General features: G+C 45.1%; 1 protein-coding gene across 7 annotated transcripts in view; it reads right to left on the bottom strand.

Moving 5' to 3' along the window:
• WWP1 (WW domain containing E3 ubiquitin protein ligase 1) overlaps positions 1–24,964 on the bottom strand; it is a 99,823-nt gene that overhangs the window by 49,063 nt on the left and 25,796 nt on the right. For 6 of the 7 annotated variants that reach the window (XM_059723914.1, XM_059723912.1, XM_059723915.1 and 3 more), the window contains 4 exons: positions 9,720–9,858; positions 7,739–7,863; positions 3,138–3,275; positions 2,982–3,048 (listed from right to left, as the gene is read on the bottom strand). In XM_059723914.1, coding sequence (XP_059579897.1) covers positions 2,982–3,048; positions 3,138–3,275; positions 7,739–7,863; positions 9,720–9,858 — 469 coding nt within the window. The remainder of the gene's footprint in view (positions 1–2,981; positions 3,049–3,137; positions 3,276–7,738; positions 7,864–9,719; positions 9,859–24,964) is intronic. The other variant, XM_059723913.1, reaches the window with a different exon arrangement.

Consider the following 24,964-nt stretch of genomic DNA (forward strand, 5'->3'; position numbering starts at 1 on the left):
AGCCTGTTCCAAATCCTCGGCACTCAATTTGTAAAGAAGTTTTTCCTTATGTCTAGCCTGAAGTGATCCTCAATCAGCTTGTGCCCATTATATCTTGTCCTCCCCTAGGGGGCCTTGGTGAACAGATCCTCCTCTAAGCCCTGATGTATGCCCTTGATATACTTTTAGGCTGCCACCAAGTCCCCTCTGAGTCTTCTCTTCTCCAGGCTGAACAGTCCCAAGTCTTTCAGCCTTTCCTGGTTTGACGTGGTCTCTAGGCCTCTAATCATGCACGTGGGCCCTCCTTTGGACTCTCTCCACAAGCTTCTCCACATCCTTCCTGAAGTGTAGAGCCCAGAACTGGATGCAGAACTCCAGCTGCGGTCTCACTAAGGCAGAGTAGAGGGGGAGGATGACATCCTTAGCCTTGCTCGAGATGCCTTGGCAGATGCATGCCAGTGTTTGATTAGCTCTGCCAGCTATGGCATGGCATTGGTGGCTCATGTTCATTTTGCTGTCTATCACAACACCCAGGTCTTGTTCAGATATGGTGCTAGTAACTGTAGCACTGCTGAGCCTGTAAGTGTGTTGTTATTTCTCCCCAGATGGACCATTTTACATTTCTCTGTATTAAACGACATCTGGTTGAGGTCTGCCCATCTCGCGAGCCTGTCCAGGTTGGCCTACATTGCCATTCTGTCTTTGAGCATGACCACATTCCCCCATACTTTGGTGTCATCAGCAAACTTTGCTAGTTTGCTTTTAATACCCAAATCCAAATTGTTGATGAACATGTTGAAAAGCACTGGTCCGAGTACTGAAACTTCCCACCACTGAGAGCCAAGTTTGGCCTGTTTATAGTCTCCTGGGAGCTCTTTGATCTGCTACATAGAAGGCTTGAGCCTATTGCTCTCTATGAACAGGTCTCAAACCCCTTCCTTTCTACTCCAGATTGTGCAAGTTCTTTGTTTTGAGGCCCTTATCGTAAAAACATAGAGTGCCCTACTGAGTCAGATCAATGATCCATCTAGCCCAGTATCCTGTCACTGACTGTGGCAAGAGTAGATGCTTTAGAGGGAGAGCACAGTACTAGGTATATTTAGAGTAACTTATCCCTTATCCATTACCCTTCCTGGCATTCGTTATCATTGATTTAGAGATGCCAGAGGAAACATCTTCACCTGTTCTGTTTGCTAGCTATTAATAGAGCTATCATCCATGAATATGTCTAGTCCCTTTTTGAACCTAGCTATACTATCAGCCTCTACAACCTCCTGTGGCAAGGATCCCACATTAACTGACTTTAATACGAACTGGAACATATCTGAAGAGAGAATTTGGAAAGAAAGATGACATACAGGGTCCTTTTCTTCTTTCCTCTCTTCTCCCAGCAGATCAAAGGAAATGGATGATACTGAACATAGCTCAGAAGGTAGAAGGAAGCAGAATGGGCTAAGTACTCCCAAATTCACAGTTGTTTGTCCAACGTCCACTGCAACATGTTAGAGATTTCAAGGCTGAGTGGACTTAGTTAATTTAGCTCTCTGGCTGAACCATCTCCAAGGGTCAGACCACCTATCTGGGTTTCAAAGCTCAAGCCCTACTGATATAAGAACAGTAGTATGACCCACAAGAAATCCATCCAAATTCAACTACCCACAAGAATCAAGTTATTCATTTACATGTTTACAGCACTGGATGTCTATTGGTATAACAGCATTACTTTTTCTTTAACTAAATTCTAGTAAGCCAAAATCTGCAATCTGCAAATTCTGCTCAGACAATAATCTCCACACAGTCAATGGGACCAAAGTCTAAAACAGGGGTCATCAACCCCTGGCATGCGTGCCGAGCATTGCACATGAAGCCATTTTGCTTGGCACGCCACGGCCAGCCCCGGCTCCGGGTAGCTGCTGCCAGCAATGGAGTCTGGGCTGCTCCCAGCAGGGATTGCTCCAAACAGCTGTGCCGGGCTCCTGCATCAGCTCTGCACTGGCTCGTGCACCCGTGCGTCAGAGCGGATGGTGATGGAGGGGCCTGAGGCAGCGCAGCCCCTGTCTCTCCCCCACTCCCGGCACGGAGGTGATGGCACGCTTCCCAAGCTTGGCGCAGCTGTTTGTAGCCAGCACAGGCTCTGGGCAGCTGCAGCAAGCAGACTGCAAACAGCTGCACTGGACTCTACAGCTCCGGCATCAGCTCCATGCTGGCGACGACTGCACGGGCACCTCGGGGGGGGACAGCAGGACAGCGCAGCCCGCCCCGAGGTGCGCGTGGTCGCCACCAGCATGGAGCTGATGCCAGAGCTGTAGAGCCCAGCGCAGCTGTTTGCAGCCTGGCTGCTGCTTGCTGCAGCTGCCCAGAGCCCGGACTGGCTACAAATAGCTGTGCTGAGCTTTGGAAGCCTGCCATCACCTCCATGCTGGGAGCGAGGGAGAGACCGGGGCTGCGCTGCCTCAGGCCCCTCCCTCACCGCCCGCTCTGACGCACGGGTGCACAAGCCGATGAGGAGCTGATGCTGGAGCCTGGCACAGCTGTTTGGAGCCTCCCAGCTCTGGGGAGCTGCTGCCAGCCGGGAGCCTGGGCTGCTCGTAGCAGGCAGCTGGGACGCTGCAAGCCCTGCTGGGAGCAGCCCAGGCTCTAGCAGCTACCCAGAGCCGGGACAGCTGCTGGCAGCCACAGAGCCGAGGCTGGAGGGCCAGGGGGCACAGGGTGGCAGGGGCTTTGAGTGGGGGCAAGGGGCACAAGCAGGGCATCCTGCCATGTACCCCTTGCCCTCATTTTGTTTTTCTGCCTTGCTGACACTCTGGCATCTTCCGAGATAGGCACTGTGGTGTTTTTCAGCACTCTGGCCAAAAAACGTTGCCTACCCCGGTCCAAAATAAAATTTAATGATAAAACCACGATCTTCAGAACAAAACTAAAGTATTATTGTGCATTTTAAGTGAAATAGTTGACTATATACTACTAATATTTATAATATAAAAATGAAAATTAATTCTAACCTGGATGTAGTTGTTCCTGTAGTTTCTCTGGTTTCATGAACAGCATCACCGTTTTGTTGGACTTCTACTGAACATTAAGAATAAATTAAGTAGATTTTTTTCCTTTTAAAAAGGTTAGTAAGAACACGTAGCTTTTATTTTACTAATTTAACTTACTGGTTGCTAGTGAACTGCAGTTTGTAAGAGATTCTTCTTCAACTGCCAAACCATCGAGCACAACTGTTAGTTCACCTGTTTGCACCAGGCCACTCTTGTTTTCCAAAGACAGTTTCAATTGTACTTTCACTCTTTCCACTAAAGGAGGGGAAATGAGTAAAGTCAGCATGCAGGGTGTTTAACACAAAAAATACTAAATATATAATGTCATACAACTAAAATATATATACACATACATACACACACTTGCATAAGTTCTAGGCACTTCAATACAAATCATCAACCTCATCACCTCTTCTTTTTTCTAGAACAATATAGATTCATTTCTAATAATCACTACAATGGACATACATCAATTCTTCATCCTGTAACTCTTTAAGCTTTACCAATTTTTTAAAAGTGTATTTTGAAAAATCACTATTCTGAAGAATCAGCTAACTGAATATAATAACTGATGGTTAGATTTAAATAAAAGAAAGACATTTATAATATGTTGTTGGTTTCTACTGCTTCAGCTACAGAACCCTAAATTCACATATTACGCAGTTGTCAAAGGTAGTGCAAGAATGATGTTGCAGCCATGATGATCTAGAAATCATGCACTTAGATGAGCTTTCAAAAGCAAGGCAGTCTTCAACATTCTGATAAAATCTGCCTTGCATTCGAAAGCTTGTCTAACTTCATCACAACCACATAGTTAGTCCAAGCAAAGATATCACTCTAAGAAATCCCTGCCTCTTGCACAGTTGTCAAAGACATTCAGGGCCACAACCTAAGCAGTTGCAAAAAAAATCATATCTAAAACAATAATGGTAGCTTATACTAGGGATGTGAACAGTTAAAGTTGTAATCATATAACCAATCAGCTTAGCGATAACCGGTTCTAGCTTACCAGTTATCATTTAGCCTGGGGCCAGACACAGTCCAGGCAGGAAGGAGGGGGGGGTAAAGGAAATCCCCTTTGGTGCCCCAGAAAGAACCAGAAGGTGACAGAGCAGGAGGGAGGGAAGGAGAGAAGAGCAGGGGAGGGGATAGAGAGGAGGGGTGACTAATACCTAATAGGTAGGCTACACAGAGGGAGGAAGGAGTGAGGAGGAGGGCAGGGAGGTCAGAACAGGCATGGGGAGAGGTTGCCTGCTCCCTCCCTTGAAGCATGCCAACAGCTTCAGCCAGCTGGTAAAGCAAGTGCGTGCAGTCCCTCCTCCACGGCAGGGTGGGGCAGGGAAGGCGCTGGCGCAGGACCCTGCATGTCCCCCCGCAACTTTACAAAGCCACGGGCTAGACCCCCAGCACTGCCGCACCCATCCCCATCCCTGCCCCCAACCGATTAAATCGCTTAACCTGTTGTTATTACACCAGGTTAAACAAATATTTATTTAATCATTATTTACATCCCTGGCTTATACCAGCTACAGGTATAGGATCCTATAATCCATTTAAAATAAGTTGTCACCTTAAACAGCATATAAAACATGCATTCTACTAGATTTATAGAGGCCCAGTGCTTTAAATAGGTTATTAGTGAGCTTCTTCACCTTTAAATTTCCATTATGCGGTTATGGAATCACATGCCAGTTTTACAAGCCCAATACATTTAAAAAGCTAAAACTAAGTTTTTATTGGTACAATCAGATATTGGTTCCTTGCATTACACACAAACACACCGGTGAAGCAGAGAGAAACTCTACCCCTTTTCTGCTGATCTCCGCAAAAAAACATTATTTCTAAAGAACAGCAGAAATGAGGAAAACGTGGATCTATTGAAATAGTAAATGCAAAGAAAGACTTTAAAATTAATTTCTCTCTCTCTCTCTCTCTCTCTCTTTCGTACAGCATCAGATATCAACTTCCAAATCTATGAGCCACTGCTAGGTATTATCGCTCAATGTGCAGACTCCATCTACTCTGCTTGGGCATTTGTAAAGTATCCAGCTTTCGATTAAGTTCTGTGATGTTTGTTGGACACTGCATTACTTATTTTCTGTCACTGTGCTCTGCAGTGATATTAAAATCAAGGAATTTTAGCATTTGTAATTTTAGATTAGATACATCATTAAAAGTGAGTTGCTGTTTTTCCATGTCCATGATGTCATTTAAAGGCAAAATTAGGGTTGTGCCTTTAAGGCATAACAACGCAGTTGTCTTTACATTATAATAGAATATCCTTAGTTTTCAGTTATTAAAAATTTCATACATGAAGTATATGAAGAAATGTACTGTGACTAAAATGACAAAATGAACATGGGCCGCCAATGTGGGGACACAGTCAGGAAGGCCAACCGCACCTTGTCATGTATCCACAGATGCATCATGAGCAGGTCCAAGGAGGTGATCCTCCCCCCCTATGCGACACTGGTCAGGCCGCAATTGGAGTACTACGTCCAGTTCTGGGCGCCGCACTTCAGGAGGGATGTGGACAGCATTGAAAGGGTCCAGACGAGGGCCACTTGCATGATCAGGGGGCAGCAAGCCAGGCCCTACAAGCGGAGGCTACGGGACCTGAACCTGTTCAGCCTCCACAAGAGAAGGCTGAGAGGGGATCTGGTGGCCACCTACAAACTGGCCAAGGGGGACCAGCAGGCATTGGGAGAGTCCCTGTTCCCCCAAGCACTACCAGGAGTAACGAGAAATAACGGCCACAAATTGATGGAGAGTAGATTCAAGGTATATATCAGGAGGCACTACTTCACAGTCCAAGGGAAGTGATGCTCGCTCCTACCCTGGGGGGTCTTCAAAAGGAGACTTGATAATCACCTAGCTGGGGTCATTTGATCCCAGCATCCCTTTCTGCTCATGGCAGGGGGTCAGACTTGATGATCTGCTCAGGTCCCTTCTAACCCTACCAACTATGAAACTATGAAACAAGAAAACCAAAGAGAATGCTACCATGAAATATTACTAATTATGTTAAGAGATATAGAATCTGCTTTAAATAATTTTTAAGAAACACAACTGATTCAACAATCCACTTGCACAACAAAAACTTTCCAAGCATACTGTCAAATTAAGATTACGTGTGCAGTATGTTTTCATTACTAGAGAAGCACAATATTGCTGAAGCAAAGTAGTAAAATTTGGCCTCAAATAGCAATTATTTGTTTTTTTTATTTAGAGACCTGGTTTAGAGACTGGCATTACATGAAAGGAAGGACAAGAAGGATCAGTTTGCAAATCCCAGTGCCTCTTCACTTACAGGATTCTCCTGTACTACTGTTTCAGTGAAGCCAATTCAACAGTGCAATGGGTAGCTTTTCAAGTGCTAACATCCATGCTAGCATGTAGCCTTACAACCTTAAATTTATCTACTAATGAGAATGAGAATTCTTGAAACACATCCAGTCTCTCTCATGCCACTGACTTTTTACAAGCAACAGAAATGGTGAAGGGACATTAGCTGCATATTGGCTGAGTTACCTATAATGCCCTCTAAGAATTACCCAACATAACCATAATGAACAGATACAAATACTTTTTAAAATCTCAGCTTAACTGCATCCTCATTTCTTCAAATACAGAATATTTCAATAATTCAATTAGTTTAAATTAAATGGGAAATTTGACAACTGTATGCTATTTTGTTATTAAGGTAAATTTGGAAAAAAATAAAGGCCAACCAGTGTTCCATTTCTTGATGAATCTTTTATAATATTCATTTTATTTGCTCATTAAATCTAATTAACTGGTAAATTCTCTGAAATTTTTTTCAATACTCAAAGTACACACTACAATCTTCCTTAATTTTGAAGCTTTGAGTGGCAGCTCCATAATACTACTGAAAAAAATCCATTTAGAATTGTTTTTTGTATTATGTCAGAAAGATGCAAGAAATTTTTTAAACTTTCATTTTCCCAAAATACAAATGCCGAAGTCTTTTATGACGTGCAAGAAATTATCAGGAGAGATTAGTTCAGCTAGAATTTTAAGCACAACATGGGATGAAATTTGAAGTGTGGATTCATTATGTTGGTGCCCTGATAAACTAATGAAAAGAAAATAGAGATGTGAAGGTTTGAAAGCTTATTAATTCTTCTAGCAAAGACAACAGGCACCTGGAAAGCTGCCTTATGGGGAAAAATGATGTACTCAAAGGAAAAGTTAATCATCTTATTTATCATTTAGTTCTAATTCTATTTAGGTCAGTAAAACTGTAACATGAAAATCTAGTCTATTAGGTTATGACTGCATGAAAGACAAAGGAACCTTGTATACAGAAAATGAGAAAGGAGCCCTTTAAAAAAAATCTTTGGCTATTTATTTTTGAGGTCTACTACAGATCCTCCAGAAGGAAGGACATTTCGTAACAGAACAAAACTTATGGAGTACCTTGCCTTATTAAATAGCTCACCATTTCATGTTTTATTTAGCAGCTGCTCCTTATACAGTACTAATATTTGTTTAATGATTATATCACATCATAAATTTAAATTATTCTCTATAATAAGGAAAAATATCCTGAAGGAATGACTAAAATGCGCTAACTGGAAGTCTGTTTTAATTAATGACAACTTTTTGACCAGTTCAATAATGTTGATAGTCCAGATGTTTTTGAAAATATTAATTATAATTTTACTTAAATCAAGTTATCCTTCATGAAAACTTACATTTTCTATTGTGTATTTCCAAAGCTTGTCTCAAGTCTACAGTGGCTTTTCCTAATAAAGCATCTGCTTTTAAAGTATGATGGCTCCACACCTTAAATTCCAGCGTAGTCTGTGGAGTCACATTCCTGTATATAAATTAAAAAAACAAAAACAAAAAACAGATTTAAGTATTAATTTCTCATTATTATAGACATTTATAATCTATCTCAATTAGCTTTTCCATATCTGAAATTATTTTTAAAGGCTTCAAGGGGTATAAACCTTAGAAAATTCAACATACTTCATTGTGGGAATAGTTCAGGGTTAAGGTGTATTAACAGTGAGAATTAGAAACATCAAAACAACTGACACCAAAGCTCAGATCTCAGTCATACAATTTAAAAAGTTATACAATTATAAAAAAGATCCTATTTTTCTCACCACTTAAAATTATAAATACAAACTTCTGATATTTTTCAATAGGAAAAAAAAATAATACTGTTAATTTTTAGCTTTCATTGTTAGAAAAAACACTGAATCATACTAGCAAACATATAGAAACCAATTGGTTAGATTCCTTGCAAGTAGCAGGGTCCTAAACCAGCATATAATGACTAACATTAAAATGAAGATAAAACTTTATTTACAGATAGCATACAGGTACAATATACAAACTGTAAGAACATTTACAAAAAAATACTATCTTTAAAAACTTTGAACAAAATCCCACAAACAACAAAGCTAATATATATATGGTAAGATAGAAGTAGGGTAAAGCTAGAGAACCAAATACAGTGATAGTACCAACAATTTTGAAAAAAAAAGCATTTTGTTTAAGTTGCGGAGGTGGGGAGAAGGGGGCATTTTGGGCACTTTTTTCTTGCCTTTTCTGTTTGGTTTGGGGTTTTTTTCCAAGAGTGCGGGAAAAAGTCACCTAAGTTTATTTGAGGGAGAAAATATAGATGGGTGATTATCAACCAGAGCGTCACAGCCCCCTGGGGTGCCAAATAAAAACCTTTTAAGGGTGTCCCAGCTGCCATGTAATATTAGCACTATTAGGCCCCCTACATCACCCAATTAACTGGTTAATCATGCAATTATCTTGAAACCAGCTATATGAGCAAAATACTTATGCCATAAAAAGCTCCAACCAGCTGTGAAGTTCGACTTCACAAATGTGTACTAGTGTTATAGCCGACTGCTATTGAGCTTCCATTTGCACGCGTAGCAAGGTCTCCTCTGTGGCTAAGCCCCATCACCAGTGTCAAAAACATTATGAGCTGGTGTGGTTTTTTTGAGTTCTTTGCAACAAAAGAATTATTCCGTTATTCTGTGGAGTCAGGAAATGAGAGAAAACAAAGAGCTGATATTTTCTGAAGGGTGACTTGAGTGTAAACAGATTGAGAACCACTGACGTAGATCACAGTTGATCAAAATAATGAGCAATCATGCCACTGCATTCTGAAGTAGCCATAAGTGACAGAGAAGTCCTATTAAAAACCTAGCTAAGAGAAATTTACAGTAATTTAGCCTTGTGATCCTAAGGCCCTGTACTGTTGATCAGTATAAGGTCAGTGTAACAAACTTGTTTGCTTCATGAAGAGTACAACTGAAGGACCTGCTACCCCCATCCAGCATATGGCTTTCCATGAATAGCATCTCTGATCAGGTCTCCTCAATGTGAAACACAAAGAAAGAAGGATGCTTTACACAGCAGCAGGGACTGAATTTGTAGGGTCCACAATGAAAAAAAGATGTACAAATTATATATATCACCAATGTATACAGAACATTTCTCCACTACTTAGGAATAAGCTTGCTAAGATGGTTCACATATGTATTGGGCAAGTTTACTCATTTGAAGGCAAAAGTTGCCATCAGATGCATGAAGCTCTCAACAGTTAAGGGAAACTATACATATGCAACCAAACGGCAGAGTTTTGTAAATATTTTCGTCTACTGTTTGATTAAAAATGTGTTTCTAACTCTATTAAATACTTACACAGTCAACTGTTCATCCCATTTTGGATTTGAAGAACTACTTGATTTTGCTGTTTTCCTGATTTCTCCATCTGCAGCTAATTCTGTGTAAATAGCTGTTCCAAACCAGTTCTTTTTTCTTTTCAGTTTGGCACTAGACACTAAAAAACCAAAGCAAACAGTGTTTATCATTATTGCAGTATATTTCTTGCTGGAAAATAACAGAAGTACTACCTTAAAAAACTGACTCAGCCAGAAGTGTGTAAATGGATGACCTGGTTTATCACCTTTTTGATCTGTAGTGAATGAATCTTCTAAAAATATGTCCACAAGGAACTTTCAGAGGTATAAGAAAGGAGATGAAATCATCATTACATCTCACCCCTTTCTCAGACCACTAATCCTATTGAAAAAAATAAACTCATTTTCCTATGACAGAAACTTTCATTTTCAAAGTATTCCAGGCTGTAGCTCAAATACATGTGACATAACCATAAGCTTATTCTCAGGACAGGTATCTATAATGTGACTAACCAACCAGTGCAACTAGCATTTGGAAGAAAAAAATATTATGTTTCCTGGGGTGTTATTCTAATCTCATGTTTATTTCTCTCTTCTGACTCATCTTTTAAACTGAAAATTATTAATACATGTATTAGCTACTGCATTCCCTTGGGATTTTTGTTTTTAGAATGTAGGCTTCATCCATGCTTTAAATTAGGCACAACCAGGGAAAATGCATGTTTTTAAAGGCCATTTTTGTACAAGTTAAGAAGTCTGCACTATTATACAGCCAGATATCTGTACGCTGAGCAATAGGTCTGTGCAAAACAGCACCTTTCCGTTTCAATGGGACAGCATTTCATTTCGAGTTTCACTGAATTTCGAAACTGCTGTTCTGTTTCGTTTAAATTGTTTCGCTGTTTCAGCCATAGGATATACAGGTTTCCCTCCATTTATGCAGTAGATGCATTCCCAGGGAATGGCGCATAAATCAAATTTGCATAAGGCAAACCCAGTTTACAATTAAACAGATAGGGATGCATTCCCAGGGCAGTGAGGGAGGGAGGGAGTGGGGCTGGGGCTAGGGAAGGAGCAGGGAGAGGGGCGCGGCACGGCACAGCCCAGTAGCTGCAAGCAGGCGGTGTCTGCTGTTCCTGGGGCTGTAGCAGGGGCAGCACCAGGCTCTTCGTGGTGCTCGGGGTGGGCGACAGCCTCACTCACACCACTTCTCCCCACTTCAGGGCCAGGCCCCAGCTGCTGGGCTCCGCCGTGCCAGGGGGCTCGGGGCATGATGCAGCCCAGCAGCTGCATGAAGGTGGCATCTGCCACTCCCAGGGCTGGAGCAGGGGCGGGCAACCACCTGCAGCTGGATGACAGCAGGATGGGGTTGGCGGCCGCTGCAAGCTCGGGCCAGCAGCAGCTCCATGCTCTTCCCAGCACTCAGTAGCGGCACTGGGAGGGCAGGTTGTAGGGGGCTACGGGTGTCAGCAGTCCCCCTCCCATCACCGTGGCCCACCCTGAGAGTTGTGAAGCACCTGGTGCCGCCGCCAGCCTAAGTCTGCAGCAGCTGCCGGCCCCAGCCTGCTCTTGTCCGGCTGAAGGCAGCTGCCTGTCCCTGCTGCAGCCCTGGGAGCAGTGGACGCTGCCTGCTTGCAGCTGCTGGGCTACACCATGCCGTGGGGTTCAGGCCACGGTGCCCTGGGGGAAGCGGAGCCCCGCAGGGTTTGGTGCACGGTGCAGCTGAGCGGCTGCAAGCCGCTTGCATCCGCTGTTCCCAGAGCAGCTGCAGCAGGGGTGGGCAGCTTCCTGCAGCTGGACAAAAGCAGGCTGGGGCTGGCAACTGCTGCAGACTCGGGCCAGAGGCAGCACCAGGCTCTTCAGGGGCGGGTGAGTAGGGCCTGGCCCCAAGGCCCTTTCCCCTCCCCTCACCCCTTCACTCAGCTCATGGCCCTTTCCCCTCCCCTCACAAACTCAGACTTACCTGCTTGGGGAATGGCAGAGCACGCCTATGCCAATCGCATAAGATTGGCCTATGCCAAATGTATATATGTGAATTTACCTTGCATATAACAAATTTCGGGTACAAAAAGGTCATCACATAAGAAAGAATTAGCATAAATCAAACCCACGTAAAACAAGGGAAACCTGTAATGGGAAAGCACAAAACTGCCTATAACTTTGTCATTTCCTGCCTGATTTGGATGAAACCTGCAGGCATGGTAGCCACTTCTGAGCCTGTGAAGCCTGCAAAGTTTCAAGGAGATAGGTGCAGGAATTTCTGGAAAACTGCACCTCAACCTGCTGACAAGCAAAACTCATTACATGGGTGACACTGTGTGTGTTAAGGCGCACCCTCACTGGCACTGGGGCCTTTACACAACACGGTACTGTGTCCAGGTGAGGTCTACTCCTCCCCTACAGACTCATCCTGGTCCACCACTTCAAATGACAACAGGTAATAACATAGTAAGCAGCACAGTAGCACCAGCAGCAGCTCAGGCAGCCAAACTGTTACAGAACCTTTCTTTCCTTTCCTGCAGGAGCTTCATCTCCAGCAGCTACTAGAGAAGTCTTCCTGCCAGCCCCTGCCCTGGGGCTTAGATGTGCCCAGGGCCCTGTGTCCTTCTGGTCACGTGCTAGGGGTGTTGGTCTAAGGACATGGCACTGGACAAGGTCCTTTCCTTTGGGTCAATCTAATCTGATATGTTTAGCAGACCAACAGAATAGTTAGTTAGAAAAATATATCTTAGCAAGCTTTCAGGTTGAAAAATCCTTTGTCAGGTTCAAGAAGCACGTGCAGGGGTGTGTGCATGTGCGTCCTCTTCCTGGATGGAAGGAATAGTAAGGAAGCCAGAGGCTGGCATGCAATGCAGGCAAGAAAGCCAGTCAGTGAAGATGGAAATGGAGGCATCAGGGGGTGAGGGACAGGCAGGATGTAGCAGGGCAGATAAAAGTGGAGAGGTACCCAGGGAGTCGTATGTCTGGCAGTTTGTAGTGTCAAACCCAATGTCTATATTGAGTCCATGAGTTTCTGTACCTAGGAGGCTGATGAAGTGAAATTCATAGGCCTGGCTGTGAAAAGTGGTTTGTAAATTCAAACAAGCACCAAACCTTGCTAACCTAACCTCATCACCAGAACTGAAGCCAACTTTCTATAGCTCAAAACAAAACCTGTCAATCTCCAGTACCTCCACAAACTGCACACCAGAATCTATCAAAGACAACAATACCCAACTACCTGTGGGGTCACATTTCTCACAAAAAAAAAACAACACTGTCTCCAGTCTCTCAGGCCTGATCCTGAAAGGGAATGTACAAACCACTTCAAATGGTCACAAACTCCTCCAAGACCGTTTCAGGCTGGTCATAAGGAAGAACTTCTTTACTGTCCAAGCCCCCAAGGCCTAGAACAGACTGCCATCAGAGGTGGTGCAAGCACCTACTCTGGACTCCTTTCAGAGACATTTGGACGTTTATCTTGCTGGGATCCTTTGACCCCAGCTGACTTCCTGCTCCTGGTGCAGGGGGCTGGACTTCATGATCTCCCAAGGTCCCTTCCAGCCCTAATATCTATGAAGTCTTTTCACAGCTGGGCCTATGAACTTCACTTCATCAGCCTCCTAGGTACAGAAACTCATGGACTCAATATAGAAATTGGGTTTATGACACACTACAACCTGCCGGACATCTGACTCCCCAGGTACCTCTCCACTTTTACCTGCGCTGCTACATTCCCCTTCTCCCCCCTCCTCCCCCACCCCAGTCTGTCCCTCACCCCCTGATGCCTCCATTTCCATTTTCATTGACTGGCTTTCTTGCCTGCATTGCATGCCAGCCTCTGAATTCTTTACTATTCCTTCCATCCAGGAAAAGCATACACACCAACTGCAGGTGCTTCCTCAGCCTGACAAAGGGTTATTCAACCCAAAAGCTGGCATTCCAAGCAGCCACGCTCAGCTCACCTGGAGCCTCACAACTCTACTGCAACCAGCAAGCCTCAGGCCTGTCAAAGACGTGACTGGTCCAGGGTTTCTCCAGCCAGGACTGTGTGCAGGCGTGTGGTGGCTGGTGGTTATGGCACCTGCTTTTCACCAGGGGCATCCTCAGTCCTGGCATTTCCTAGGCCTGCTGCGCTGCCAGCAGTCCCACCAGGCCTCCCAACCCTGGCAGAGTGCAGTTTTAGTGGTCATGCCCAGGACCTGGGGCCTTCTCCTTCCCCATAGCCCTAGGCCATACCTCCAAGTTCATCCTGGCACAGGACCTCAGCAGGGACATGTTCTTCCCCTGCTGGCTGGTGATGCAGTGTGTGCCCCCTCCAGCTCTGAGAGCAGGGCATTAAATGTTGTTTTTTTCTTTAATGAAAAAAGGAAAATAGGTGTGGATGGAGTGAGGAGGGTGGCGTTCACTCCCTCTTCACCTGGAGGTTGGGGATCCCCAGCAGCGGGAGGTTCACCTTGAGGAACACCAGCTGCTCCACCAAACCAGGATCCAAGCAGGTGCGATGGGTTGTCACTACATCACCAGCAATGCTGAACACCCTCTAACTCGGAACACTGGTCTGTGGACAGGACAGGTGTTTATAGGCAACCATGGCCAGATCCAGCCACATCTGGCTGTGACTTGTCCAGTAGGCCAAGAGGTTGCACAGCAGTGGCTCCACATACTTGGCGAGATAGACATCCACCAAGGCCTAAGCGCTACCTGCCTGATGCATGGGGTCTGGTGCCTCTGGAACTTACCATGGAAACCATGCCCTTGGCCCACATTAGCAGCATCTGTGGTGGAGGAGGAGACTGGCTGGTGGGCAGCATGCTAGCACGGGACAGTAAATTGCCCTCTTCCACGTCTCCCTGCCTCCACCATTCTGCCTCCCTGACTAGCTTCAGCACCTCCATCCACTGATTCAGGCTTTGGCTGCTGCATACGCTGCCCTTCACCCTCGGGTCACACATGGCAGCCAGCACGTGGACCATACTGGACCACAAAGAATTAAGCCACTTTCTGATGCCCTCCTTCAGCCGCTTCACCAGTGCTTAGATGTCTGGTGACAATGGCTTGCCCCAGCCAGGAACACTGATCCCCTGGAAGCTTTCCATTTGGTTCTGAAGCTCCCTTACTATGGGGATCACCTGGCTAAAGAGGCCATTGCCAGTGCTGAGGGTCTCGGTAGCCTCGAGGAAGGGCTTGAGGACCACCAAGATCTGGGAGATGGTATCCCACTCAGCTCTGTTAAGGAGGCTGCTGATCCCAATCTCCCCGAGCAAGGACATCTCATGGATGGCCTTCTGTTGCTCCACCAGCCTCTCGAACATCAGGTATGTGGAGTTCCACCGAGTCTCCACATCCTGCATGGTTTTGTGCTGCAGGATGTTCAGCTCTGCTGGTTTGTCCCACAGCACCTTGCCTCGATTGATGCTCTGGTGGAAGTAGCCTACCACCTTCCTGCATTTTGAAATGAGCTTGCCGGTGGTGCTGGTGCTGTCACTGGCAGCCCTGTCCCCCTCCAAGGTGTCCCTGACAATGAGGTGGAACTTGTGTGCCACACAGTGGATGCCAACAAAGCTGGCATCACAGACCGCCTTGGCCACATTGTCGGTGACCATGAACCCGCAGGTAAGCTTGCCCTACCCAACGAGCCACTCCTGCACCAAGCAGTTCATGTCCCCCATGATCTCTACTGCCACATCTATCACCTCAGCTTGAAGAAGAGCCCACCAACAGCCTGACTAGTTGCAACTGTGAGGGAGAGGTAGGCATGATCTCCACCCTGGCTGCTCCAGATGTCCAAGGTGAAGTGTAAGGCCACCTGCGGATCTGCCTTGCCCAGTTCCTCTTTCAAGTACTCCCTGCATGTCTCATATAGGGAGGGCACCACCGTCTTGCTGAAGGTGGTGCACGCGGGCACTTGGTAGGATGGGCCCACGAGCACCCTGAGTCCCTGAACCCTGACCATTTAACTAAGGAGAAGGGCTGGCCATCAACAGCAAGTATCTCCTCAATGCTCTGAGTGATCTCGCTTGCCCTTGCAACATGCCAGGCTAAGGAGGAGCAAGGGCAAGGGTGGGGTGCCTGTGGAGATGCATCAGCATCCTGGTGGTGTTCACGTGTTTTCTTCCCTTGCCCCAGCTGGTTTTGGCTTAGCAGTGCAGGCAAATAGCATACGTGGGATCATTTGCCAGCTCAAGATGATCCCAGACCACACTGCCCGCTCGCTTCTGGGGCGTGGGTGCATGTGTGGATACTGCAATTTCCCCCTCCTCAGCAGGCAGAGGCAAATCAACAGGAGGAGCAGACTCAGCTGAGCCGCTCGCCTCTGCAACCTCTACCTCAGCCTCCTCTGAAATGCCTTCTGTGGAAGGAGACCTGGCTCTAGGGGAAACCTGAGAGGTATGGAGCACAAACTCAGCTGATTCCCCCTCCTTCCCCAGAATTTCCCTTGTTAGGGTACTCAGATCCAGATCCAGCTCTTCTTCTGGCACTGGGAGGTTCAGCATGAGAAATGAAATGGGGGTGGAGAAAACTGTCATGCTGGTGCTGGTGCTTGTTGTCATGGTAGTGGTGGTGGGGGTTATGGCTGGTGCTCTTGAAGGGGATGCAGTCTCAGACACAGGCAGTGGCACTGCTCCCCTTTCCTTGCTGCTTGTGAAGCCTCATCTCTGCTAGTTGTAGCAAAGAGGCTGCGTCTCAGTTTGGGGGCAGAGGGAAACTTACACCTCTCCCTCTACCCCCTCTTCTGTCCCTCCGTGAAGGCTTGCCAGCTGCCTTTCCACCACACTTCATGGTGTGTTTCATAGTGTCTTGCTTTTATACAAATATATAAATGTATCTACCTTCCTATATAAATTCCCTAAGGTGTATAGTCTATGCCGCAGCGTATAAGTGTATAGAAATATAATCTAAATGCCTCTCCCTTCTTATGTAAACTAAATTCTATAGTGTAATATCCAATATAATGATAAAATTGGATAGAATAAATCAATGAATATAATAATAAAATTAAAGGGTCTAGAAGAAAGAAAAAGGTATTGTGGAATGCCACTTACTAGGCTAGACTAGCAAATAGGAAATTATTCAAATCAATGCTAGTAGTAGCCTTCATTGTCTAACACTCCTGAGCTGCTGGAAGTCAAAGCTCAGTAACTGTCAGACCCCAAGGCAAATAGCAGGCAAATTAAATTTTATGCTGTTTTCCCATCCCTCCTCCAGAGCACTGGGATTGGAAGGGACCTCAGGGAAGGATCATAGTCAATACGAGAGCAGTCCTTCCCCCCTCTTCCCCCTCCCTCTCCTTACTCTGTTTCCCTGCAGGTAAGCCCATCTTCAGCTTCGAAACTCAAAACATTTTGACTGCCCTTGTTTAGTTTTGAGGCTGTTTCGAAGCCCTTTGTTTTGTTTCGATTACGCTGTTTCGAGCTCGAAATGAGTCAAAACAGCTAGCAAAATTTCGCACAGCCCTACTGAGCAAAAGCAGGTCTTTTGTTCTACCCCTACTCAAGTCTTAAGTCAGTAAAAATCAGCTCCTACTCTACACTCTACATTACCTCCTACTCTACCAGGTTAGGACATAGGTAAAAGTATTCAGCAAGCTGAGCAGAGACCATCAAATTAGGTTCTCTTCAACAATTCAGGAGCAACCAGGCTGAGGAGGTAAGTTTCCAACTCCAGGTCATTAGTGGAAGCCCTCTTCCCATAAAGCTACTCTCTCACTTCTTTGTCAAACCAAACTAGAAGAAACAGTTCTTCTCATATCACTGCAATACCAGATAGAGCAGATGATATTTTAAGTTACATGCTAGGCACAACTATTATTTTAAAAAGTTGAGAGCCTGAGATTCACCTGGCTCACAGATACCAGAAGTTATATGTACTTACAGGGGAGGATATAGGATTTTGCAAAGGGAGTTGTGGGAGTAGCAACCTATGCTGCAGGGATGGCTGCATCTCCACTCCCAGCTTCCTTCCCCTCGCCTCCCCCACCATGAGGGCAAACTATTCCTGGGAGCCACCAGGGACACTTTAAAGTCCTTAAAGCAGCTAAGAATCCTTAAACCTTCCCTTCCATGCTCAGTCCCTTTTCCTCCCCATCACTGTTTTCCCTACTGTGTAGGGAGCAGGGGCAGGGGAAGCTTTAGAGCCACTCCTCCCTGCTCCAGCAGGGCTGCACAGGGGTGGAACTCAACTGGGACTGTGACACTAGCAGTGGCTATGGGCAGCTCCCCTGACCTGCCTGGTCCTCCTAGGAACAGGCACAGAAAGGGAAACCCTTAGCCCTCACCACTGGCCCAACTCAGCCCAACTCCCACACAGCTTGGCTGGAGCAGACAGGAGTGCCTCTGAAGCTTCCCTGCCTCTTGGTCATTAGAGAAAGCGGCAGTGGCAGGTGAGGGAGATGAGAAAGGGGAATGGAGGGGACATGCCTCTGAACAGACAGAAAGAAAGTGAGGGTTCCTGCCTGCTCTTGGGATTTTAAAAAAGTCTCCAGAGGCTCCTGCTAATCCAATGCGAATGGGAGGTGCAGCTGCACCACTGCACCCCGTCAGGATCTGTCCCACAATTTAGTTTCTTTCAGATGTCTTTTGTTCCTCCTCCTTCCATACCTCAGCAGGTTTCTCTTTTGCCTTCTCTCAATCTAAAGGCAGGGCTGAACACTTTCAGCTACTGAACTGTACAACACTTCCCTATAATCTCTCAGTATCTTATTTTCTCTTAGAAACAGTAAGAAGCAGATAGCTGGAAATGGAGAGAGATGCAGTAATGCTGCTAGATTACAGACCCTTTAGAAGCATGTCTCAATTACTATCTGAGTATTTAGTGTGAGATTATTCTGAAGAGTTTGAAAGAAATTGGGTACCCAGCCCCCATTACATTGCAAGGGAAGCTACCAGTTTAACTCCTTTAGGGTGCAGACATACAACGTGATTTACTACAGAGCAATTTGCCTCAGACTAGCCTGCTCAAAGCAGGCAGTATGACTGTTTCTGGCCACTAGGTGGCAGGGCTGCCAGACTGGAGAGCGCAGAGGGCTCCTTGGGGCGAAAACAACTGTGGTGGACATACAATGTATACTGTAGGGTCAATTTATCTCAGATGTCATCAAAAATAAGTTTATAGTAGAAAACATTTCCTTCATGGTAAATACTGCATGTTGTGTGACCTTTCCACTTTTCTTCTAGAATAACCCAGAGTAAACGTGTTACATGTCCACATCTTTACTACAGAATGTAGGGCAGGGTGGCACCTTACCACATTAGAGAGGCATTTGCTTTTGCAGTGAACAACCTACTTCGCTAGATGCAACAAATGGACTGTCTATTCCTAGCACCTGATGATGTTGCTGCCTAGGAAAGTTCATGCCTCTCTGAATGGGATGAAGAAGAGCTGGCCCACATGAACCGGCAAAGGGGAAAGGAAAAGCAGCTAAAAGCAGCTTCTGGGGGTGGCTGCACTGGAAGAGACAGAGAACGTGGCTCCCCTGAGCCTGGAAGCAGCCGAGGTCAAGCAGCCACTGGAAGGAGCTGTGAACAAGACTTCTCTTGTTTGTTTTGATTGCAGGGAGCTCTCTCCAAAGCCTCTGAAAGATAAGAGGAGGGGGAAAACCTGGGAAGAGCCTAGCAAGCCAAAGCCAGCAAAATGCTAAATGGCAGTTTATTTATTGAACTTTGTTTGTTTTGCATTCTTACAAATCCAGGGAGGCCTTGTGGTGCTACAGACTAACTTGGGTGCAGCAGAGGCGAGGACCCTGAACAGTGGGTCCTTAGCTAAAGCCAGCAGCAAAAGTAAGAGTGGTTGGATCAGGAGACCTGACCAAACATGCCTAGCTCTTCTCTGCCTGAAAGCTACCCATAGCAGAGTATATCTTCCTTCCTTTCCCACAAAAATAGTCCCTAAAGGATGTAGGAAAAAGATAAATTACACTGTGGTTTTAAGGCTTCTCTCAACCATCAAAACAACCTGGATCAGTATCTGTCTCGCTGCTGCAACTGAAGGCCTTCATCTGTCAAATTTTAGTTCCTTCGTTAGTAGTTCTGCCACTGAGCTGTGGGATAAATCCCCCAAAGGATCTAAGTGTAGCTCAAGGGTCTTCTAATGAACATAAGATATTATGAGACTTGCGTTATAGATCAGAACCTTCAAAAGGAATTACGGATGTACTAATTACTGAGCAGCAGCAGTAGTGACTTAGGAAAAAGAGATGCAACTAAATTCTGTGGTTTCATAGACCTAAATGCTCAGTTGAAATCTCTAGTTCCTGGGGCTCCCTGAGGGCTACTCACCAAAATGACAGCCATTAACATCAATCTTACTGTACTGATGCAACAGCTATAACTCATGATGGGTTCTGCACACTAATTTATCATCACTGATGAGAAATCTAATTCCTTTCTGCATTCCCATGGTTACCTATTAGCAAAATCTTATATTGTGCACCACATGTGGTAGTCATATTTAGAAAAGGGTGCCTGCACTAGAAAGGAATACCTTAATAGAAACCATTACATTAATAGTTTTTCCTTCCAAAAAAATATTCCAATATTTATGCTCTTTTTTCTTAAGTGCTGCTCCAAAGATTTTTTTACTTGTCTTGAGCAGCAGTAATCACAAGATGCTACGTACAGGGTAAGTACAATATTCAAATATACAAAATGATGCCAGTTCCCTGCTGCCTGCTTTTTTAGAAGTCAGTGGAACAGATACTGATGTCTGTCATAGAAGTTTTATAAATTCTTAACCAGTTTTAGACTAACTTGGACAGTCAGTCTTTCTGGCAATAAGAAGTGCATGATGCCTGTGCTTGACAGATACTGTGCCTCTTGATATTTGACAGGACTGAAATGATCTGTTAGGCCCGCAAGGCCTAGCCTTGACATGAGTGCATTTACAAAGTTAGCACCTGCACACAAGCTATACCATTTGTAACTTGTTTTTCTGCAAAAAGTCCGATAAAATGGCTTATTAACGTACATTCCATCAATATCTGAAGCAGGAGGCTCCTGGTACTGTGGGAAGTATACAGAAAAAGTAAAAAAAAAAAAAATGTTTATGAAAAATAAACGTGTCTAACTGGTGGCTGTGTGACTAAAGAACTATAAATATCACCACCCTGAAAAGAGAGAAGTATCCTCATTTTCTTCCCCAATCCTGACTGTGTCTGAAGATTGGAAACATCTGCTCCCCCTTCACGGAATCAACCTGTTCTGTGACACCTTGCCAGCTGACAGAATTGTATTCATAGGACTGGCATATATATATTACACACACAAACACTTTGTTTTCCATTTCTTACAAAAACCCAGGGTGGCCTTGTGGTGCTAACAAAGTGTGTGTGTATATGTGTATATATGTGTGTGTGCACGCACACACACTTTGTTTGTTAGCACAAGGCCACCCTGGGTTTGTAAGAAATGCAAAACAAATAAACATGTTGTGTGTGCGCGAGCATGCGTGTGTACTAGTAGTTAATACTTTGTAATGCTCAATAAACTGATTTATTAAGAAATTAAACGACTCTCATTTGGAAAAAAATAAAAGATTCTTCTTTAGAGAAAGATTAAAGAATATTCTTAAGACAATATCAATCCTGCTTGCTTGCTCTCCGTTTGGGAGGAGAACCAGTCCGTCCCCTCTGTCTCCTGCCCCCCTGCCAACCTGGCTCTTAAGGCAAGGTGACAATACGTTCTGCCTTCCCTTGACTGTTATTTTTAACCTCTCCCCCATTTATTAAAGGAAGTTCTGTAATTTAAGAATGATGGAACAGACAGAACTACTACGCAATCAGGTAAAAGAAAAAAAGTGAAATTGCAAAAGGAATGAAATAAGTAAATTGTAGGGGTGCACCACTAGAGACATTTGAGGCTCATTCTGACATTCAATTTTTAAGGAGGCATATCAGCTGATACCGATTCAATTTCTGATACATCGTGGAGAGCTGCCTCCAGCTGGTAAGTCCGTTGTGGTAGAAAGGGAGAGGGGAGGGAAGGGAGGTGTAGGGGGGACAGATCTCCCCCTTCCCCCATGGTAAGGAAGGGGACAGATGCTGGGGCAGGCAGGGGATGAAGCCGCGGCTCATGGGGGGAGGGACGGCTCCCACTACTGCTGCTTGCACCCTAGGAGGGCACGGGGTGTGGGGGAAGGACACAGGACGTGCGCCCCCAGATCTGCATGGGGGCAGGCAGGCTGCAGCTGTGGGCTGGAGCCGGGGCTGAGCTGGGCTCTTACTGACAGGGCAGGGGCTATAGAGGGGGCTGCAGTCAGCCTAAATTCTGCCATAGCTCTCTCCCAGTGCCACCACATTTCTGCCTCCCCCCACATGCCAGGAAGAGCTGAGGCTGCATCGGGCACACAGAGACACTGGGAGGGAGCTACGGTGAAATTTGGGGTGGCTGCAGCCCCCTCCATAGCCCCTGCCCCAAGCCCAGCCCTCAGAGAGAAAAACCCCAGCCCCAGTCCGCAGCTGCAGCCCACCCCAGACCCAGCCCGCTCTCTCACTGAAGGGGGGTTGATCTGCCCCCCGCATGCCCCTTCCCCTCCCCTTCCACCACAATGGACTTACCAGCTGGAAGCAGCTCTCCACGCTGCCAGGCTGTGCTCCTTGCTGCCTGAGTGCTGTGCTGTGGCTGTGCACATGCACGGCATTTATCGGCCACAAGGCCAATTTCTGATACAACCAATTTGCTTTATATTAGTACCGATCCAATATTGGATCAATGTATCAGCGCACCTCTAGTAAATTGATGTTCTTCACCAAAAACTTTTCATCGTCAACATCTGGAGTGGCTATTAACGTTGAATACAAGATATTACAGGGGAGAAAAATCTAGCACTGGATGTAAAAGAGGTTTTTTGACATGTTGCAGTTCCCCACAATGCCAATAATAATCAGGATATAAGCAAAAATGAGAGGGTCCTAGTGGTTACCAGACAGGAATGATATTCTTCTATATCCTTTCTCCCCTCCCCACCATCTCTATTAGCATAGCCTTGAACTCTGGAATCTTTACCAAATGTATAGGTTCATGTGAGCAAGGTTTTGGGGAACAGGTTCACAAACCCTTCCTTTCCTGGTCAAAAACAGATGATAAAAGTAACAATCCTCTCCTATTAAATGAACCTATTTAGCAGGAGTTCCAAAGCCTGATTTGCAAAGATCTTGTAGTGATACTACTGTACAGGTAGGTGTCCTGATTGTGAAGATTATAGTAGGGACTTGAGAAGAAGAGATGCATCAGCAGCAGTTTTGAGGTCACCAGTCCATGAGTAAACAGATCCAATGATGTTGGTACCAGAGTACAGACATATTACCATATTTACTCAACTACAAGATGACCCCAAGTGTAAGATGGCCTCCCAACTACATTCTATATATGGAACATTTATAAATTTGGTATTTTCCAGGTGTAGAATCTAATTATTGGAATACTATCTTAAATTCATTGCTTTTCCACTGCTACAGCAGAGAAAACAGTAGCCTCCTTGCCCTCTGCCCCAACAACTTCTTCGCCCTGCAGACTTCCTGCCCCCCTTTACTGTCAGTCCCTGCTCAGGCTCTGTTTTTCCCCAAGCACAATGTGGGAGTGAGCTGCAAGTGGTAGTAAGAGGGGTACAGGGACAGAGAAAAGGGCATAAACTGCAGAGGAGGACAGGAGACTGCTGTGGGTCTGACTCTGGCTCCAACCCTGACTGCTGCAAATTTTAGCACAGGTACTCCATAAACATGCCTTTAAGTACTACTTTTGCTCCAGCTTATACATCGTACAAACTGTGCATGACATTAGTCCAGAGCCAAAAGGCTCATGGCTTATCATATAGTTCACTGGACTGGGCTCCAGCAGTCAACAGTGTTTCAAGCCATGGTGAACCCACAACCTAACACAGCTCAGTATGTGTGCACTCTAGATACCCCCCCACAAAGGATCCATTGCCCCCACTTGCAACTGGAACTGGGTGTTCTTGTCACAAGTTCTGAGACCCTCCAAAAATGCATATGTAGATGAGGCTCAGGGCTGCCTGGTCCCCCTCTGCCCCATAGAGGGTGGAGCTGAAAGAGGGGCAACAGAGCCTCTCAGCTACATAGAAGTTTGGTAATGTTTGCCAGACATTTAAGGCTCAAAGAAACAGGAATCATTAGAAATGGGAAAGAAATGTGTTGCTCAACTGTAGGAATGAAGAGGAAGTTGAAATGTATTTGATGTAGTGGTTCACCATGACTTGAAAAAGTTGGTGTTGAGAGGGATTGTGTACAATGGGCACTATATCTTATTCAAATAGGCTGTACTAACTTACCCTTGTGGTAGGTTACCTTCAGTGTATTAGCCCAACATGGACCATGTGTTTTATTGGCACGCTCAACATGGGTTGCATTCAATCAACTTCATAACTGGTTTCCATGACTGAGCATATGCTGCTTCTAACAGAAGTTTAATTGACAGCCAATGTATTTGTGGGGAGGGGGAACGTTTGCTAGCACATGAATGTAAGACAACAGGCTTTTTTTTCCTCATGCTGATTTGGGAAAAAAAACTCTGATCTTGTATTTGCGTAAATATGGTAATAACAAAAATCCTGTACAGCAGGGGTCGGCAACATTTTTCAGAAGTGTGCCAGAAACACCTGCAACCTTGACTTGTATGATGTTGGCATGCCAGGGACGGATAGTGGGGGGAGGTGGAATGAGCCCTATCCTTGTTGTGACAGTGCAGCTCTGGCCCCTTCTCCGAGGCAAGCATACTAAACAAAATGCCTTTGCATGCCACACGTTCTGGGGGTTGCCTACCCCTACTGTAGGGAGAACCATTGAGGGGATCCTGCAGACAAAGGATGGCTCCTTGATGGCTGTGATATACACAAACCACAGTGTTTATGGTTGCCAGAGGGAACTGAAGTCATGTCTATACTACTCTCTGACTGAAATGTCACTTAGGAAGAAATGTCAAAAATTAAATGTCCAGGGAACAAACAAAATAAAGTATTAAATATGACAACATGTTATAGCAGAAACCATAGTAGACTTGTTAAAAAAAGAAATAATCACAAATACACACACCTAAATTTTACATAAATCGCTGCCTTGTGAAGCAAACTCCCATCATTGAACTAGTCAAGAGTTATTTAACAATACGGCACATTGTTTCTTTCAATGGCTATAAAGATAAAAAAAATGAAAAATATAAAAATTATTCTTCAAATGAATTAAAAAAAGACAATTTAAACAATTTCCATCTATACATATGAGGTGCAAGTTGCATAAAAAGCATTCTCCAAAAATAC

This window comes from Alligator mississippiensis, chromosome 3, assembly GCF_030867095.1.
Source record: "Alligator mississippiensis isolate rAllMis1 chromosome 3, rAllMis1, whole genome shotgun sequence".
Classification (NCBI taxonomy): domain Eukaryota; kingdom Metazoa; phylum Chordata; order Crocodylia; family Alligatoridae; genus Alligator; species Alligator mississippiensis.